The sequence below is a fragment of the Natator depressus genome, chromosome 15 (assembly GCF_965152275.1).
Source record: "Natator depressus isolate rNatDep1 chromosome 15, rNatDep2.hap1, whole genome shotgun sequence".
In the NCBI taxonomy this organism is placed as follows: Eukaryota; Metazoa; Chordata; order Testudines; family Cheloniidae; genus Natator; species Natator depressus.
Window position 1 is genome coordinate 11,110,673 of NC_134248.1, and position 19,641 is coordinate 11,130,313.

General features: G+C 42.3%; 1 protein-coding gene across 3 annotated transcripts in view; it reads right to left on the reverse strand.

Annotated features, from left to right (window-relative positions):
- SPPL3 (signal peptide peptidase like 3) overlaps window positions 1-19,641 on the reverse strand; it is a 145,839-nt gene that overhangs the window by 8,554 nt on the left and 117,644 nt on the right. For all 3 annotated transcript variants that reach the window (XM_074972394.1, XM_074972395.1, XM_074972396.1), the window contains 5 exons: window positions 19,367-19,486; window positions 16,892-16,970; window positions 14,900-15,012; window positions 1,412-1,518; window positions 198-361 (listed from right to left, as the gene is read on the reverse strand). In XM_074972394.1, the coding sequence (XP_074828495.1) occupies window positions 198-361; window positions 1,412-1,518; window positions 14,900-15,012; window positions 16,892-16,970; window positions 19,367-19,486 (583 nt within the window). The remainder of the gene's footprint in view (window positions 1-197; window positions 362-1,411; window positions 1,519-14,899; window positions 15,013-16,891; window positions 16,971-19,366; window positions 19,487-19,641) is intronic.

A 19,641-nucleotide genomic window follows, 5' to 3' on the forward strand; every position in this document is an offset into this window, starting at 1 on the left:
AAATTCTGCACACACAACATTAATTTCTGCAAAATTTTGCATTGCACAGTGGCGCAGAATTCCTTCAGGAGTAATAACTGAAGTGAAAGTGAAAGTGAACAGGAGCTTATGCCTATACTCTTTAGTAGCCTCATTGCTAACAGAAAGTGAGTGATACCTTTCGTTCCGTAGTACAGTATAAAAGTGGCTACTCTTACCTTGGAAAGACAAGCTTGCCAGGCAGTGACAGGCGGGGAACATCTCTACCTACATTTGGTCCCAGATGCAACTTCCGGGATAAAACATCAAGGGGATTATCAGCTGGTTGCGTGGCCACTTTCACCATAACATTGCTATTAAAGATGTAGGCAGAAAAAAACACCTAGAGAGCAGAAAAATAATTAGAGACCAAACAAGCTTCAACTAGAAAGCAACTCAAATATGACACTCCTCTGGCTTCTGCTCTGTTCAAGGGAAGAGGAAACACACACACACACACACACACACACACACACACACACACACACAGGAACTGCCTGTAGGACAGGGAAATAAAAGCAAGTGTTGGAAGAGTTCAGATAAAAGGATTTTTTAGTTGCAATTGTCCTCTAGAAGACTGAATATGGCACTAATGTACTGGAATATTAATCTTAAACCACTGGCTGCATAATTTTGCAGGGGAGGAACAAGGATTGGAAAGTCACAGGCTGGGCACTGACGATATAGAAAGCTAGGAAAAAAAGAATAGATTTTGGATGTCTCCCCTTTAAACAGAGGCACTCAAACTACGCACTTTTCCATTCAGGAACGAATAGTCTCTTACACTACTAAACCCTGCATATAACGGGATACTGACCCATTGCCAGCACTTGTTGGCAAGTAGTTCCCCTGAGCCAGTAATTAAAACAGTTAACTACTAATGTAGATTGGACAAAGCCATTTTCATCACTGTTACAAAAGTGTGTTCCATCAAGACTCAGTTGTATGCTGAGAATGATCTTTCCCCATCTATACCAGCAGTTAAGCAATTTTCAACACTGGTTTAAGGATCCCGATGCTGATAACCACAGTCAGTAACAGATCAGCTTCCCAGTGTACATGAGGCTTCAGTGTTTGTTTGGATACGTTCAGTCCAGACTGCAGCAGTTTTGCTTTTGTTTTCCAATCTGTTCTCTCTCTCTTTCTATAATATGCCATGGTTGAAATGCTCTAACTGCAGTTCTGCATTTGTCAAATGGTTAATGAGTAAAGGATTCTGCATCCTATTGCATATTTTTTAAACAAGGCTCAGAATTGGCCTAACAAGGCTCATCTTCTGGCTTTGCCAAAGCTCAGAATTTTCTTTGTTTAGAACTATTTTAGTTGACAAGAAAGAAAGGGCCAATTATAAATATGAAGGACAGAAGGCATTTGAAACGAAATGGAAACTTACCCAAAAGACATCATAAATTAGTAACCCCGAAAGCAGCAAACAGGAAACCTTGAGGCTCGGCAGCCGAACAAAGGCAATCATTGCAACACACAGGCCCATCGCCAGAGCTACAAAACAGTGAAGTACATAATTTGTTCAGTATTCAGGACTACAGTAGCAGGTAAAGGCGGCCCACATTTGCAGCAAGATAGTCATCTAGTCCATACAGCACTAAGACACTGTGGTCTCCTCTCCCAGAGTTGAGATGACAGGTAGAACAAAGAAAATCATATATGCAGTATCTACACTGGACAGACTGTAAACAGAGACTCATAGTAATAGGCATACCTGATTGGGAATTTAATACAATCTCACTTAACTAAACTTCAGTTACCAACAACAGGGTCATGGTCCCACAGGGTATGCCTCACTGCGATCCAAAGTATAACTGAGCTCAGGCAGGCATTCCTATGCTAGTTTTAATGTAGCTAGCGCATCTAAAAATAGCAGTGAAGATGTAGTGGGCTGTGGCCCAGATCAAGTCACAGGCAAGTGATGCGAAAATGTACCCATGTTTCCAGGTGGACATGTACAACCTTCACTGAAGCCCAGGCCACCGCGTCTTCTCTGCTATTTTTAGCTATGCTAGCTTGAAGGAAACTAGTACAGATATACCTAGTCAAGCTGCAATCCCCCCTTCAATTGCACTGTAGACTTATCCCATACTGTCTAGAACATGAATGATTTCCCCTCATATGAAACCTTGATTATCTAAACTTCTTCCCTCTTCCCATAAGGTTTTACTTTACTAAAAATAGACAAATTATTGTGACCTTACAGTCATAGGTCAAAAGCAGAGACCTTATTGCAAGAATGACCATTTCAACGGCATGACCAACTCCTAATAGTTTAGGAGTTGGCATTTGATACATCATATATATAATCCCCAAATTAGACATAACAGGGTTTTGTTTAAGAAATGCATTGAACTTAGTAATTGAAAATGGAAATCTAAACTTCAACTTAAGGGAATTAAAAAGCTCAGGCAGGGTTACACCACCTTCCTCCACTCCGATCGCAAAAAAATGGTAGGGGAACTTTTAGAGAACAGTAACATACAGACTGTTCAGGATGGAGAGCTAGAAAGTGATGAAGTAATAGGCTACTGGCTTTATTCAGTGTCTTCATCTTGATATCCAATCCAAGGTGGCAATGCAACCAACAAGCAGAAAGCTGCAAAAACAACTTATTCTCAAACCATAAAGCGAATGCTTTCTCAAAGTAAAGAAAAAAAGTAACGTATGTGTGCTTGGTGGGTTGCCAATTGCAAAGAAATGGAGAGGAGCCATTCTATCTCCTGCACAATATTTTTGTGGAGAAAAAACTAAGAAGGTGAACTGAAACTAATCATCATCACATCTTCCTGCCCTCCTGTTACCAAAGCCTTGCCTTTACTTCTGAGAACAAGTTCAATTTCAACTGCATATATGTAAAGCCCTAAAGTAGGATAATTAATATGCACTTTAATCAACTTTCATCCTGGGATCTCAAAGCATTAAACTTTAACAACTGTAATAGAGCCTTGTGGGGTAAGTAAGACATTATAGCCATAATTTCATTGAAAAGGAACCACTGCAGATGTGGAATAGCAGTTTAACAGGGCACAGAAAAATCAAAAGCGATTTACAAAAGGAAGTGAATACTACCCTTCACCAAATTAAAACACAGGGGAATTTACACAGGAGGAATGTGATTATTAGAGTGGGAATTTGACTAGGCTAAGGCACATTAATTAATACCCTTATTCTTGCACAAAAAGCCATTAAGTTTTAAGTTCAAGTGGTTAGCATCTTGAAATCACATTTAATCTGAAAGCAGCACAATCTTCCTATCAACATGCTGAGGCAGTGGTTCAATACTAACTCACAGGAAATAGTGCAACCACCAAATTACCAACATGACTTCCCACAGCACACATGGTTTATCTTTCATCTAAGTCAGGGGTGGGCAAACTTTTTGGCCCGGTGGCCACATCAGGGAATAGAAATTGTATGGCGGGCCATGAATGCTCACAAAATTAGGGCTAGGTTGTGGGAGGGGGTGCGGGCTCTGGGCTGGGGATGAGGTGTTTGGGGTATAGGAGGGTGCTCTGGGCTGGGACCAAGGGTTTCGGAGGGCGGGATGGGGATCAGGGCTGGGGGCAGGGGTGCGGGAAGGGGTGCAGGTTCTGGCTGGGGGTGTGGGTTCTGGGGTGGGGCTGGGGATGAGAGGTTTGGGGTGCAGGAGGGTGCTCCAGGCTTGGATAAAAGGGTTTGGAGAGCGGGAGGGGGATCAGGAGTTGGGGCGTGGGTAGAGGCTCGGGGGTGCAAGCTCCAAGCAGCACTTACCTCAAGCAGCTCCCGAAAGCAGTGGCATGTCCCTTCTCCGGCTTCTACGCCGAGGCACAGCCAGGCGGTTCTGCACGCTGCCCCATCCACAGGCACTGTCCCTGCAGCTCCCAATGGAGTGCGTAAGAGCTGGAGTGGGGCCATCCCGGCTTTCAGGGAGCCGCGTGGTGCAGCCCCTGACTGTGCGCCCCGGCCAGAGTGGGGCCGAGCTGCACGGTGTGGTCCCCAACCCAGCGCCCTGGCAGGAGTGCCGGAGGAGGGCCAACCCAAGTGGTCCGGCCCCGACCCAGCACCCCATCTGGAGCGCCAGAGAGGGGCCAAGCCGTGTGGTGTGGCCCCGCCCTAGCGCCCCAGCTGGAGCAGGACAGAGCCACTAATGCAGCTTGCAGGCCAACTTAAAACGGTTTGTGGGCTGGATGCAGCCCGTGGGCCATAGTTTGCCCACCCTTGATCTAAGTAATGACCTAACTTGATCCTGCTTAGCTTGGGAAAGCTGACAGGGTTTAAACAGCACAAGGTGGTATTGCTGCAGGCTTTAATAAATAATGAAATTAACGAGATAAAAATATCCCAACTATTGCTGCATAAATTGTAACCACCTAAAAACATAAGCAAATTACTGAGGGCTAAACAATTTGACACACAAGCATCAAGGAAACAGCGTGGATGCAATAACTCAGTATGCAGGCTTAGTTACAGGCTCTTCCTGGCAGGACAGTAAATACAAAAGAACATTCTGTCTTAAATCAGTTAAGAGATTTATCTAAAGCCCAGGTTAGTATTAGCGCAAGGCTACCTATTTTAAGGAGAGGATTTCAGCTTATAATTAGTTTGAAATGGAAGTACTTTTACCAATGTCAAGATTTATTCTTAGTGTTTATTATTTCCCTTTAATTCCTCTAGTACTGCCCAAATACAGGCATACATGTATGACACCACAATTACACTAAAAGAATGCAAGGGCTAGGAAAGGAAACAAAAACCCAGTTCCTGAGTTGAGGATGAAACATACCTTCATCTTCACAGATTAAGGCAGGACAGCAGGTTAATAAATTACGCATTTTTGCAGCTGTTAAGGAACACTATTAAGATGCAAAAAAGTATAAAATGTATTTCATTGTTGGCAACACTTCTTAGAGGCCTGAAAATATTTCCCTCTCCCAATGGTCTGTCCCCTTCTATGTGCCTGACATTGTAGTTTAACTGTATGCAGTGCAACAGACCCTGATCCAGTTGCCTTATCTATTGGCAGTATCCATTGGCATGGATCGGTGAGGCTTTGGAAGAGACACCCAGGGAAGCTCTTGTCATGTTTTGGCAATACACTGTGCTAAAGTAACAGAAGTGTGAACTATGGTTTTGATCTCCATGAGTGTTAACTAAGATGCTCAGTGATAGTTACAATATCCACATTTAAACTATTTCACTGTTTCCTAAAGCATTTTCTAAAGGTAGTGGGGGATTGTATTATTGAGATCTGCACAAATCTATGATGAGTTGTGTCACACTAGCACATCATTTGGGAGAGAACCACTACTTTACACCCTCCCCACCTAACCAAGAAACAGCCACACCCAAGAAGAGGGCTCTGAGCACTATCAAGGAGAAGCCACTGTTTGTATGTATCTTGTAGAGAATGACTGTTGAGAATACCTACCTGCCCTGACAAGAGATACAAGGGCAGGGATTAAGCTACAAATAAGGCAGCAAGGATTAAGCTACAAATAAGGCAGCAAAACCAAGTGGGGTGCAGAACCAGCAGACCCAGGCACATTCAGCCAAGCTCTGCCAATGCACCAGCCAGTAACATGTCACAGTGCTGAAGGGCATGGTATTGACATCCCCAGGCACTGAAGTGTTAGCTCAAACTCAAAAGGGGACCAACAGCTTCAGGTGCTGGTGCATAAAGACTGACACCAGAATGCAGAAGGGACAAAAGAAGGTGAAGGTTTACCCCTGGCTGTGCAAAGCATGAGGTGAGTGCATAAGCAACATCAGTGTATTGAAAGAAACCCTCAACAAACCACCTCAGACATCGGTATATCTTTCTTGCCAGTTGCTGGTGTGCAGAAGGGAGCCTGATGTCAGCAGTCCCAAATGCTGAGGTGTTATCTTCATAGCTTGCCAGAGTGGCAAGAGGCCTGGCACTGGTAACCTCAAATACCGAACTACTGCAAGCAGATGCATGCTGGCAGCTCCCAAATGCCAATCCATGGGCTTCATAGAATGATAGAATATCAGGGTTGGAAGGGACCTTAGGAGGTCATCTAGTCCAGCCCCCTGCTCAAAGCAGGACCAATCCCCAGTTTTTGCCCCCTGATCCCTAAATGGCCCCCTCAAGGATTGAACTCACAATCCTGGGTTTAGCAGTCCAATGCTCAAACCACTGAGCTATCCCTCCCCTCAAACAGAGTTATCTGGATTGCTTGGTAAACTGAACGCAAGCAAACAATATGACTTTTAATGTGGCCAAATTTGAAGTTCTACATCTTGGAACGTAGGTCATATTTACAGGATGAGGGACTCTATCCTGGGAAGCAGTGATTCTGAAAGACTTGGGGGATAATCAGCTGAACATGAGCTCCCAGAATGGAGATGTGGCCAAAAGGAATAATGCAATCCTCGGATGCATAAATAGGAATATCGAATAGGAAGGTTATATTTCCTTTGTGTTTAGTACTGGTGCCCCCATTATTGGAATACTGCGTTAGGTTCTAGTGTCATTCAAGAAGGATGTTTATAAATTGCAGAGGGCTCACAGAAGAGCCATGAAAATGATTAAAGAATTGCAAAACGTGTTACAGTGACAGACTTAGGGACTCAATCCGTATAGTTTAACAAATAGAAGATTAAGTGGGAGAACCTGGTCATAGTCTATAAGTAGCTACATGGGGAACAAAAATTTGATAGAGTGCTCTTCAATCTAGCAGACAAAGGAATAACAAGAGCCAAGAACTGGAAGTTAAGCTGGATAAATTCTGACTGGAAATAGGGCACGTCTTTTTTAACAGTAAGGGTAATTAACCATTGCAACACTTAACCAAGGATTGTGGTGGATTCTCCATCACAGGCAATTTTTAACAAAAGACTGTTTTTCTAAAAGATCTGCTCTTGTTCAAACAGGAATTAATTCATGGAAGTCCTCTGGCTTGAGTTATATATATCAGACTAGAGGGTCAAAATTGTCACATCTGGACTTATAATCTACAAATGAATCTATGCATTTATGCAGTGCCAATGGACCAAAAGAGACCTGACAGCGGTAGTCCCAGATGCCAACACTGCAGCTTCACACAATGTGACTACTCCATGGGACCCAGTGCCTACAGCATTAAGTGCTGACTTTCCCAGACAACCATACATAGATCTTGCATGGCTGTAGTGCGCTAAGAAGTCTGACACTAACAGCCCTAGGCACCAATGTGCTTCTTTTTGCAGGATGCCAGTACTGAAGGACGTCTGGATACTACTGTATTATGTATTACTGCATTATGTACCGAACAGGCTGAAGTCTTATGACTCAGCATGTCAGTGCTTGAGGTCATTAGAGAGAGTGTGCCAAAGCACTCAAATGCAACAAGTTACACTATACCAGTGCTCATCTCCCTGGACGATGCCAGCTTGCAAGACATATGGGGGCTTGATTCCAAGTATGCATGGTCATTAGACCTTAGCGGAGACTGTTGGGCTAGTCCATATAGAAGTGTCTTCGATACCCTGAATTCCCAAAACCCAAAGATATAGAGAGAGCACCTAAAAGTTTTAAATCATTAGAAACTCTATATAGTGTCTGACAATAATAATCTCCTGGTACCAAGGTACGTGCTAAATACACACCACAGGAAAACGGTAACTCTACCCAGAAGCTACATGCTGGGCCTTGCCGGCATGGGTAGATACTGGAAGCTGTAAACTGGGGCCTAAAAAATGGAAAAGACAATCAATGAAAAAACCCACAGAACAGAGCTTGGATGCAAGCATGTCTGAGACCAGCTCCAGTGTCAACTTGTGCCAAGTCTCCAAGCATTTAACACCTCGCTAAACAAGCAAAGTTGGAGAATGTACCTAACACATGAACAATCCTGAGGCCACAGAAAAAACTGAAAATCCTCAGGATGTGCCTAGCCAGACAAAAACACACAGGATGCTGACAGACCTAAAATGGCCAAAGCTCTATTGGGTTGTAGACCAAACCATCTGAGGACATAAGAGGCAAAAGGCCACAAGAATCACAGCTGCATTGGTTAGGACCACTGGGCAGCTATAGTGGGGATCTCCTTTGCTGACTACAAAATGGAAAGGAACTAACAAAGGTTCCAGAACCTCTGAGGTACCTATAGTTGCAGCATGCTACCAGCGCATCACAGAATCACAACATCTCAAAAGAGTTAGTGGATGTTTCTGCATGACTTGTCTGAGGAGCAGGGCCCTGGAACAAGAACCGTGCACTAATGTCTTCAGTGAAATTAAAATTAAGCTTTGTCCCCCACCTAGAAATAGCTCAAGAAATCTGACAGTAAACAGTTCTGTTAATCACTAGTTCTAAGTTTCTCTATGTTTTATATACAACTATTTAATAGAGGGACTGCAACAGGGTGGACTAGGCCCAGAGGTCCCCTATTGGAGGCCTCATGGTCCTGCCACACTCATCTCAGGAAAGGAGCAGGGGAGAGGTCCTCCAAGCAGGATGAGTGACTGCAGGGGAAACAGCCAATCAGGGCCTAGGAGGGTCCTATAAAAAGGAGATGCAGCACCAGAGACATCCTTGCTGTTCCTTGCTGGAGCTAGAGGAGTGCAGAGGGTGAGCCTGGTTGGCCAAACGGAACTGCAGCACAATGTTCAATGCTAGTAGGGACTGGGGGAGCGAGGAAGAGCTCCTGGCTGGCTGCTGGGCCTGAACTTAGAAGGGCCCTGAGCTAAGGGTAAAGCGTTTGTGAAGGCTAAGGCTGTGGGGAAGTGGCCCACGAACTGAAGGCAGTTTTGCTAAGGGGACTCAGCAGTACACAGCTGCTATTCTTAGGGTCCCTGGGCTGGGAGCCGGATTAGTTGGGGGGCCCAGGTCCTGTGCATAGGCCACTGGGAAGGGCCTACAATTGGACAGCAGTAAAACCCCAGAAGGGGACTGTACTGTCAGACGTCCCAACTGGAGAGCTGGGGCCAGAATAGACTAAGAGGGCAAAACCATTGCTTTCACGGAGGAAACCCTGCGGGTATGGGCCAATACTAAGGCTGGGACTGCTTTAAAGACTGCTGGCGCACCCGACCTGAGGGGGGAGCTCACAAGAGGTGGGTGCCATGTCGTTACAAGGACAGGTTTTAATTATTTTTAGATATGGGGACCTGTTGGGCTGTGAATGTGATTCAAGGATCCTTAAGGACTTCGTGTGCAGTTAATTTAGCATTTTTTGTATATACTACCTTCATATATACGGTAAAGTTCTTAGGGTCCCTGTTTCCGCAGTTAGAAAGGAGACAGTTTAAGCTTTGTTACAACATTGCAATCTTTCAGTCACTGTGTAGCAGGGTTAATCAAACTGCTGTGGTTTGCAGGCTGGTAAGCAGAAACCACAGAGTATTACATAAATTGGCAGATGCAATTTTCCCTCTACTTTCCCAGGAAGGAACAATTGGTGGTCACTCAAAGAAACAGGATACTGAGCTTGAAGTTCTGACTTAGTGTGGTAAATCTTATGTTTCTGGGTACGTTAGCAGAAGTTTCCTAACACAATTTTAAGTATATTCTGCAGAGAATGTTAGTTAACCTGAAGCAGAATACCTTCAAATTAACTTCTACTCAATTCCCTCAGCATAGCTAAGTTCCAAAATAGTCCCTCATGCCTCTGTAGCTGCTCAAATCCTCTATGCCCATGAGGAAAAAGACATTACTGTCTACCCATTGTGTTCATATTATCCACCTTCAATTGAACAAAAGCATGGGAAGGCTATTTCCATACTTAAGAGAGGATGTACTCGGGGCACTTGCCATGTTATACGCATTAAATCCTCAGTCCATTTTGCCATCCAAGCAAAAACAGAACCAAAACATTCCAAACACTCCACACTGAGAAATAAGCATTTTTAAAACCCACAAACATACATCATGTGTCAAAACAATCATCCTGGGAAAAACAACTTTGCTTTCTATTATGTAAAATACCCCTGAACTTTGGGAACAGCTCAGCCAGCTGCCCCGGGGAAAAGATGCCAGGATTCATACAGTGGTGGTGTGTGCCAGCAGGAACTGCCATGACCTAGACTTTGTAGGTGCTGTCAACTGGCTATGGAAGAGGAAAAAGGCTCTATGGCAAATGAAAAGGGAGATATTGTCTGAGTTCAGAAAAACACAAGATGAATCGGGTGTTTTCTCCCCTCCTTTCTGTCAGGCCAAGACCAATGGTCTGCCAGACTGATGCGAGCACACACTTGCACCATCTGTTTCACTTTCTTCTGACAGAGAAACAAAAGATCAACTGAGTGGGAGGGCAAAACCAATGTACACAGAGAAAAAGCCACTGGCACACAGTGGTTTAAAGAATAGTAAATGCTCCCTTTGCATGCATTACTGAGAACTATAACTGCCACCTTTCCTCCTCAAATCAGATTAATTTATTAGAATCCAGTACTCAATTACAGAGAAACAGGAGACATGCAAGGAAATGTGACTACAGTTTACCTACAATGGTAAAGCTGGAGAGCTTGTTTTCCTGACAAAGGCCTCTACAGGCCCTAGGGTTGCCAGGTGTCCAGTTTTCGACCAGAACACCTGGTCGAAAAGGGACCCTGCCGGCTCCAGTCAGCACTGCTGACCAGGCTGTTAAAAGTCTAGTTGGCAGCACAGCGGGGCTGGCAGACTCCCTACCTGGCTCCGTGCGGCTCCCAGGAAGCGCCCAGCATACCTGGCTCCTAGGTGTAGGGAGGACCATGGGGGCTCCATGCACCGGCTCCGAAGCTCCCACTGGCCAGAAACCATGGCCAATTGGAGCTATGGAGGCGGAGGCAGCACACGGAGCCCCCTGGCTGCGCCTCTGCCTAGTAGCCAGACATGCCGGCCACTTCCTGGGAGCCACCTGAGGTAAGTGCCGCACAGAGCCTGCATCCCTCACCCCCTCCTCCACCCCCAACCCCTCATGCCCGGTTCCAACCCAGAGTCCACACTCCCAGCTAGAGCCCCCACTCCCTCCTGCACCCCAACCCCCTGCCCCAGCCCAAAGCCCCCTCCCACATCCTGAACTCCTCATTTCTGGCCCCATCCTGGAACCTGTACCCCCTCCCACACCCCAACCCCCTGCCTCAGCCCGGAGACCCCTCCCACACTCCAAACCTCTCATCCCCACCCCAGAGCCCGGAGTCCCCTCCTGCACCCCAAACCCCTCATCCCCAGCCCCACCCCAGAGCCTGCATCCCCCAGCTGGAGCCCTCACCTCCTCCTGCACCCCAATCCTCTGCCCCAGCCCAGTGAAAATAAGCGAGTGAGCGACAGTGGGGGAGAATGAGCAATGGAGGAAGGGGGATGGAATGAGCGGGGGTGGGACCTTGGAGAAGGGGTGGGGCAAGGGTGTTTGGTTTCCTGCTATTAGAAAGTTGGCAACCCTAACGGGCCCTTCCCTGCTCAATATTACTCATGAACATTTAATTTATTTGGATTTATACATCCTAAAAAGACACCTATACATACGTTCTAAGCACTCTTGATGCAACTTAATGACGTAACTGATATAGTTACACTGGTCAATTTCCCCATGTAGACAAGCCTTGTGGGGCTTTATAAGTCAAAACCAACACCCTGAACTCTACCCAAAAATGTATAGGTAGCCACTGCAGATCACAGGGTAACGTTATACATTCAAGGTAAGCTACTCTGCTTAAAGGGTAGAACCCAACACACTTTGCCAGCTTCAGTTTCCAGGTGATTTTAAGGGATAGCCCAAAGTAAAGCAGGGTTCTGTATCTAATCTTGAGATGACAAAAGGCACAGATGAGACATTACTTCCATAGTCAAAGGAATCATCGTAACCTCATGGCCACATATGTGATAAAAAGCTGTTGCTTCTCTCTGATCTTCTAGTGGCAGTTGGGAGACTAATCTAGTTTGCAAACCTGAACAAATGCTAGACAAACCCTCAATTTATGGAGCAGATATTATTCTCACTGCCTCCTCCCAGCTACTTCCCCCAAAACACAACCAGCACCTCAGTCTTTTCTGGATTGAGCCTCAATTTGCTAGCTCTCATCTAGCCCCATCCATGTCAGCAACCAGACTGACAAACATCAAGGAGATATGAGGCAATTAGATACCGTGAGAGTAGTCATCACAACCTTTTTAATAAACTTAACCAAAAATTCAAGATAGGACAGGGCAATTATCAGCCAGACTGTCAGGATCAAGCTATGGTTTCTTGAACAGCTGCTGCACACTCTTCTTTAACTGAACTAGGCAATCGGTACTCCTCCAAAGATGTGTTCATTATCTCCAACAATAGTCCAATATCTTCCCCACTGGCTTTTACCAGCCAGGAAGGACAGCTGGCCCAAACACAAATTGTTGCATAAAATACTCTCAACAGCTCAGGTTCCTTAGAATGGTACCTTCCCGACAAAACTGGGAAGACTGTTTTGTCCCTCCTCAAGAATTTGCCTCATTCCCACTGAATTTAAGTGATTTTATATGTAAGAAAATTCCTCTCAACAGGAATTTCTCTTGAATCAGCAGCCCAGCAGAAAAAGCTAGGCTTACCCAAGGGTTGTACTTCCTGAAATTCCTCCATTGGTCCCATGAAATCCCCAATTTGTTTCAGAAGAGCTCCAATCCACATGAATGTTGTTGTCACTGAGCACTATCAGCTTCAGTGACTCCAGTACTACTATGGAGAGGAACTCCAAGAACACTCAGAGCAAACTCAGAGTGCAATTGGTGACCAGCACAATAGGACCAGTCCTAATCTTCACTCTATCCTAAGACTTACATATAAGATTAAGACACTAACTAGTCCAGTGCTGAGGTGGGACATCAACAATTCATGCTGGATGCTAACACCACCACAATGCCATGACAACCCTTCTTTGGTTTATGCTGTGTTGAGTACTTAGCCAGAAAATGCCCTACACTGTCTCCCCAATACATGCAAAGCTGGAGGCTTCTTACATTACTACAGTAGTGTTACTTTATTGACAGCATCTAATACAATGGGGCCCTCGCCACAACTACCTCCCCTCAGTACCAACTTGTTCTAGAGTGAATGCAGAAGAGAGTAACTACAGCCTAGTTCGCTAAAGAAACAGAGCTCTTTCTGCTTCCATCAACGTGCACGTGTAAACCAGAACAAGTGGCTGGGCAGCAAGAGATTGTTCCATTTACCTGCCTTCATAAGTATGAATTGTCAATGTGAATCAGGTCATCTAAAAGTGACAAGACCTTATAACACAACTACAAGAGAGATTACAGCAGTTAAAAAAAATGGATAAAATAGGCTATTCAATGTCTGTCCCCTTCCTTATCATCAGATCTTCTTCTACCAGTACCAATTTCAGAGAGCTCCGTTCTTCAGATTACTTCTCAGATGACCAAGTAGTCTTGCAACTTTTGTCTTGAAGTATGAAACAAGTTATATCAAAGTGATTTCACTGAACAAACCTGAATGCAACTTCAGTTGCCTCATGCTTCTCATTAAACATTTGTGTGGGTGAGGTTTTATCTTTTGCCAGCAGTAGGGCACTTGAGGAAGGAAGGTTTTACTTAAGTGTCTTGACCTATAAGTACCATATTCTACATACATCAGTTCAAAAATAATCAAAATGAACGGTAGGAATCAGCTAGAAATCAGAACTGATTTTGAGAGATGTTAAAAGGCCAAGCACTCTTCAGCTGCTTCCTGATCAAGAAACCACTCCACTAGATGAGATCTGGGGATGTAATCACAGAGGCAGAAATGAGATTTTAATCTTTTGTCTGAAGAGGTATTTAAATCTCTCTGCCAGATAAACTGTTATAAGCAAATCTCCTTACTGTTTTACAATGTATACTTAGAGAGATTAAATCTTTCTTTTGAAACAAAAATTCACAAACTATGATCTAAGGACCACTGGTGGTCCAGGAAGCACTATGATCTGCAGAAAGCTATATGGACACATGGTGCTGACTTTCCTCTTTGTTTTCAGCTGCTAAATTGCATTTAATGTAACTTTAGATATTTATAACCACTTTTCAAGCATTATTTTTCCATGTAACCAATTGCTGAAGTTGCCACCGGGATGTTATTCTATCATGGATGTAAAAAGGGAGGTGCTCCAGATAATCACAAATGGGTGAGGAAAGGTCTATTGAGATGTGATCTATGCCATGAAAAAGTTTGAGAATTCATTTTAAAACTATGTGAAAAACAAAATCAGGTCTACTGACTTTAGATTGTCTGACCCTTTACTCGAGACACGTCTGCAGGAGCAGGAAACATTCATATTTTAAATATTAAAATTAAAACACTATCCCATTCATGACTATCATGAAAATCTGTACAATTTACTCAAAATCAGAGGCACTGAAAAAAAGAGATATTCAGAGAATGAAGGAGGAAAGAATTGTGTGGAGGATCACTTGTATATTTAAGCAGAATTTCGCTTTCTTAACTATTAACACTGAGGCTACAACTTCATCACTCCTGGCCAGACCAGCACAAACACCGTTCGCTGGTGGAAGGCAGGAAAGAGTCAATACAGTTCCTTTTCCTCACACATAGCAGAATCCTTCCATTACTGCTAGAAACAAATCATCTCCACTAGCTCACATTGATTTAAAGCGGCTTGTGTTGCTGCCCACTGGGATAATTTTTCCTTAAAGGTATCCAGAAGTATAAAGGAGTTCTTGGTTAGAGGTGTTAATTATATAAATCCTGTTTTGCAAACAGACAAAACCCCACCACATTACTGCAATGTGAGTTAAGTGAACAACTCCAGCATCTGTACAGACTCTCCATTAGCTTGCCACATATTTTACAAAGGTTTGCCAAGTGCAGTCTAACATTTTACTTGTATGACTCAGGAAGGCATCAGTGTTAGCAAATTTCACCTGGGCCCTGGCTTTGTCAGTAAATATATAAACTGGGACTTGTCCCACATTTCACATACTTACCATCCATGAGGAGCCAGTGGCCAGTTAGGACCCAGATAAGGACAAGCATGACAGACAGGGAGAATGAGAGCAGTTCAGCAGCAGTGAAACGTCCACAACAGCCAAAGGAAATCCTGGAAACAACACACTATATTAGTTCAAAGATTTAATGCTTTCCATTTAAAGAACAGAAAAACCTCTGGCTCTGTTTGGACGAGGCTCATAAGTACTAATATTCATAAAAGATGCCAGACAGACCTGAAAGGGAAGTTCTCTTTGCCACAAAATAGGTACCAAAAGGCAGCAACAATAAAGGCTTTCTCCACATTTAAATAACTTGCCTAAATTCTGAAGTGGAGGGATGAAAGGGTTAGTCTATGTTAGTGTACGCAGATTTAAATCAAAGCAGTTTAAATCACTGATTTTAATCAAAATTTAAATCAGCAAGCAGAACACCTTGATTTAAATCAATTTTAATCCTGTTTTACATTTGTATATAGCTATTTTCCTAAAGAAAGGTTTATTCTTATTGATTAGTAAATATTAAAACATGTTTATTTGCAACTAAATAGAACCTTTACACTAAATTTGGTGCTTCATTTTGCTAAACAGGTAGATACACTATATCCACACATTTATTTAAGCAATTATATAGTTTAATTTACATTTATTCAGATTCTTAATTTTCACATATTTTATTATGTTAGAAATTGGTAACAATGCATTTCATATTTACTAGATTTACTTTTTATTTGTGATTTGTATCAACTTGGATAGAAATTAGAATTCACTTAAAAATACATACAAAAACAATTTTAAAATGCTTTTTTATTAGTTAAATGAAGGTATCTCAAATGTGTTGGATACATTAAAAAGTTTAGCATTTAAAGCTAATTACTAATCAAATGAAGTTTCTGTAGTTAGTAAGTAGAAATTATTATTTCTGGTCATCATGTACTTCAAGATTTTAGAACTAGCAGATCTCATCCGCTCACAGCTAATTTTATTAATAGATTGGAAGAGAAAAACAAGCTCTCTTGATTTTTCAATTCCCAATTGGTTTCTAACTTTGAATTAACTAGTCATTGAACTAACTTAGTAAAGTGAAATGAAGAAAATATTCTCTCTGCACATGCAGAACAGAAGATAGATAGATCTCTCTATGTATCATGGGTCAAAAGCAGGCTTAGCACTTCAACAAATGCTTGCTCAAGGTGCTTAACTAGGTCAGAGGTCTGACTTTCTTTAAAACTTCAGCAGCAAACATGCTGTTTACCTTCAAAAACAAATTTACTATACTAAATTAAAATATTTTAAAAATTAGGCCTTAACACAGGTTGTCATAATTTCAAATTTATTTTTAGAAAGGTCTATTCTAAAAAATAAACCTGTATTTAATTTAAATAAACTGATTTAAATCACAAAAAAACAGCAATTTTTATCCATCCTGGTCTATGTCCATTTAATTCTTGGCTCTTCTGCTGAGACTGTTATCAGGGTTGACTATCAACTGATACTGAATATGAATGGTTTTGCAATGCGGACTCCTGTCCGCAAGACCTGCAACTCATTTTAAAAAGGGCACTAAACAGCTGTCATTCATGTTAAGGTGGCTATTGCACGGTCACTATAGTCTTTGAAACATCTAGAGTTAATGACCATAATGCAACTGTGGTAGCCTAATATAAAAGTCCAACCCCAGCTCCTAAACACAATGAAATCTCACCCAAAGCAAGCCAAAACTTCTGAAAAACACTGAAGAACACTAATCCCCTGCAATAGTATCATATTTCCCATGCTGGCAAGTGTGCATGACAGGCAGAAATTGTGCTTCCTAGCTTCAAAGTGGGAACATGGTTTTGGCAAAGAGAACCAGAACTTATACAAACAATCAGCACTAGAGCCCTGGAGTTAGTGCTAGTAGCAGAAACCCCAGTTAAAAAAAAAAAAATCTCATTAAGAGAAATAAATGCAGCATACAAAAGAAAAGCAAAAGATTTATGTAGTCCTTACTTGTTTTGAGGAGAACAAGGTCGTGTTAAATACTGGCACATCGGGAGCAGAAGGAAAGCAAAGGCTATTGTTGCAAGGACTAGGAAAAGAGAAAATGTAACATTAGTACATTCAGATCCATTTTCTACTGTGTGCAAACAGCTCCCAGTCTGAGAAAGCTTTGTGACAATGTCTTATTAGTGTATACTGCAACATTTAAAATCCCCTCTTCACAGAATCAGCTTGAGGGTAGAGGGGGACAATTTTTGCTGTGTGTAGCATATTCATGGCTCTGCCAAACCGGAGCAGTAGGACGGACCTTCTTACCGTTATCTTGATCAGCAAACAGTGTTCTGAAGAACTGCAGAAGTAGGGTCAAAAGGCCACTATAAATTTTTTCCGAAGTCAAAGTGTTGACATTTGCTTGTATGCAAAAATCTAAGCTAAAGCAGTTTCTGAATTCTTAGAAAATGTAGCCTGCAAAGTTGAGAGGCTTGCTGGCCTGCAATTCATTGATTTTAAAATCTATTTGTAATGCCTTAATCAATAAAAACTGGTAAAGGGCAATGTGGAGAATTAGGGCTAAGTTAATATTTTGTTATTTATGCATTACACTTAAAAGAAACTATCCCTACGCCAAGGAGTTTACAGTCATCGTTAGATAAAATTTGACTTGACACAGAAAGCAGGAACAGCCAAAAGGGTGAAAATGTGAAGGGGTGGCACTGCCATAGTAAAAAGAAAAGGAGTACTTGTGGCACCTTAGAGACTAACCAATTTATTTGAGCATAAGCTTTTGTGAGCTACAGCTACAAAGTCATATGGCTATTTATTTGCTTTTTATTTTATTTACTACGGTTACCAAGTTAATTTTTATACACATTCATTCAAAATGTACAAAAATCAAAGTAATAGAAATGTAGCATTGGAAGGGACCTTGAGAGGTCTTCTAGTTCAGCCCCCAGTGCTGAGGCAGGACCAAATACACAGAAACAATTCCTGACAGGTGTTGGTCTAACCTGTTCTTAAAAACCTCCAATGATGGGAGATTCCACAACCTTCCTTGAAAGCCTATTTCAGAGTTTAACTATCCTTGTAGTTAGAAAATTATTCCTAATATCTAATCTAAATCTCTTTGCTGCAGATTAAGCCCATTACTTCTCGTCCCACCTTCAGTGGACTTGGAGAACAACTGATCAGTGTCCTTTTTACAACAGCTCTTAACATATAACCACCCCCATCCACTAGCCAGCAACCTTGCCCAACAAGGAAATTAGGTTAGTTTGGCATGATTTGTTCTTGACAAATCCATGCTGGCTGGCTATTCCTTATAACTCTATTACCCTCTAAGTGCTTACAAACTGTAATAATTTGTTCCAGTATCTTTCCAGGCACCCAAGTTAAGCTAAACGGTCTACAGTTCCCTGGGTCCTCTTTGTTCCCCTTTTTAAAGATAGGTACTATGTTTGTGGTTCTCCAGTCCTCTGGGACCTCACCCATCCTCCATGAGTTCTCAAAAATAATCCCTAATGAGGCTGCTTCAGCTAGTTCCGTAACCACCTTAGGTTGAATTTCATCAGGTCCTGCCAACTTGAAACACATCTAATTTAACTAAATACTCTCTTTAACCTGCTATTCCCCTATTTTGGCTTGCATTCCTTCCCCATGTTAATATTGTGTTAAGTATCTGGTCACAATTTATGTTTTTAAGTCAAGAATGAAGCAAAATAGAAACACCTGAGCCTTCTCGATATCGTCCGTTATCAACTCTCCTTCCCCACTAAGTAGAGCACCTACAGTTTCTTCATCTTTCTTTTGCTCCTAACGTATCTATTGAACCTTTTTTACGGTCTTTTATGTCCCCTGCTTGAGGCAACTCATTTTCTGCCTTAGCCTTTTTGATTTTGCCCCAACATGCTTCTGCTTTTCTTTTGTTCTCATCCTAGGTAACATGGCCATGTTTTCACTTCTGATTTTCAGGTAATTAGAAAGCTCCCAATGGAGCCATACTAGCTTCTCACTATTTTTCCTGTCTTTCCTTTGCATCAGGATAGTTTGCTGCTGTGCCTTGAATATTAAACAAGGATAAACAACAAAAACAATAGGGAAAAGACCAAAAGAACTCTCTGAAATTAAAAGCATTGAAGAAAAAGAAAAATATGAAAGTCTGGATTCTGAAGCACTGCTATCCACAGTTATGGGCATTAATTTATAATGTACACATACATTCTATTTCTAAAAGTTCCTTCCCCATCTCTCAAAAAAATTGGCCAATTCATCATTCAAATGATTTATCAGACTCTCCACATAATAAATTTCTTTAAAATAGTGTAAGTGTAGAAATACAACCTTTGAGAGTTGTCAGGTCATAACATATTTTTCATATACTTGGATCACATGATCCATAAATGCATTTCAGTTCGTAGTGACAAGACTCAGAATGCTTAACATTTCCTGTTTGAGAGGATGAACATGAATAGAAGAGAATGTAGTCACCTGCTGTGCATATCGTAAAGACTACTTGAACTGAATCAAAGAAGAAGAACATGACTAGGAGAGAAACAGATGCTCCAATCGGAAGGAACAGTGCCTGGGTGGAATCAATGGTCTGGATACCTGCAGGAGAAAGAATACAACAGGTTTCATTTATGAAAGAATATAACAGGTTTCATTTATGGGATTTCTCAGCACACATACTAAAACAGAATATTGTATTTAGATCTTCTCCTAGTCTGTTTTTGTAGTCCAGTTCCCAAACGTATCCAAGAACT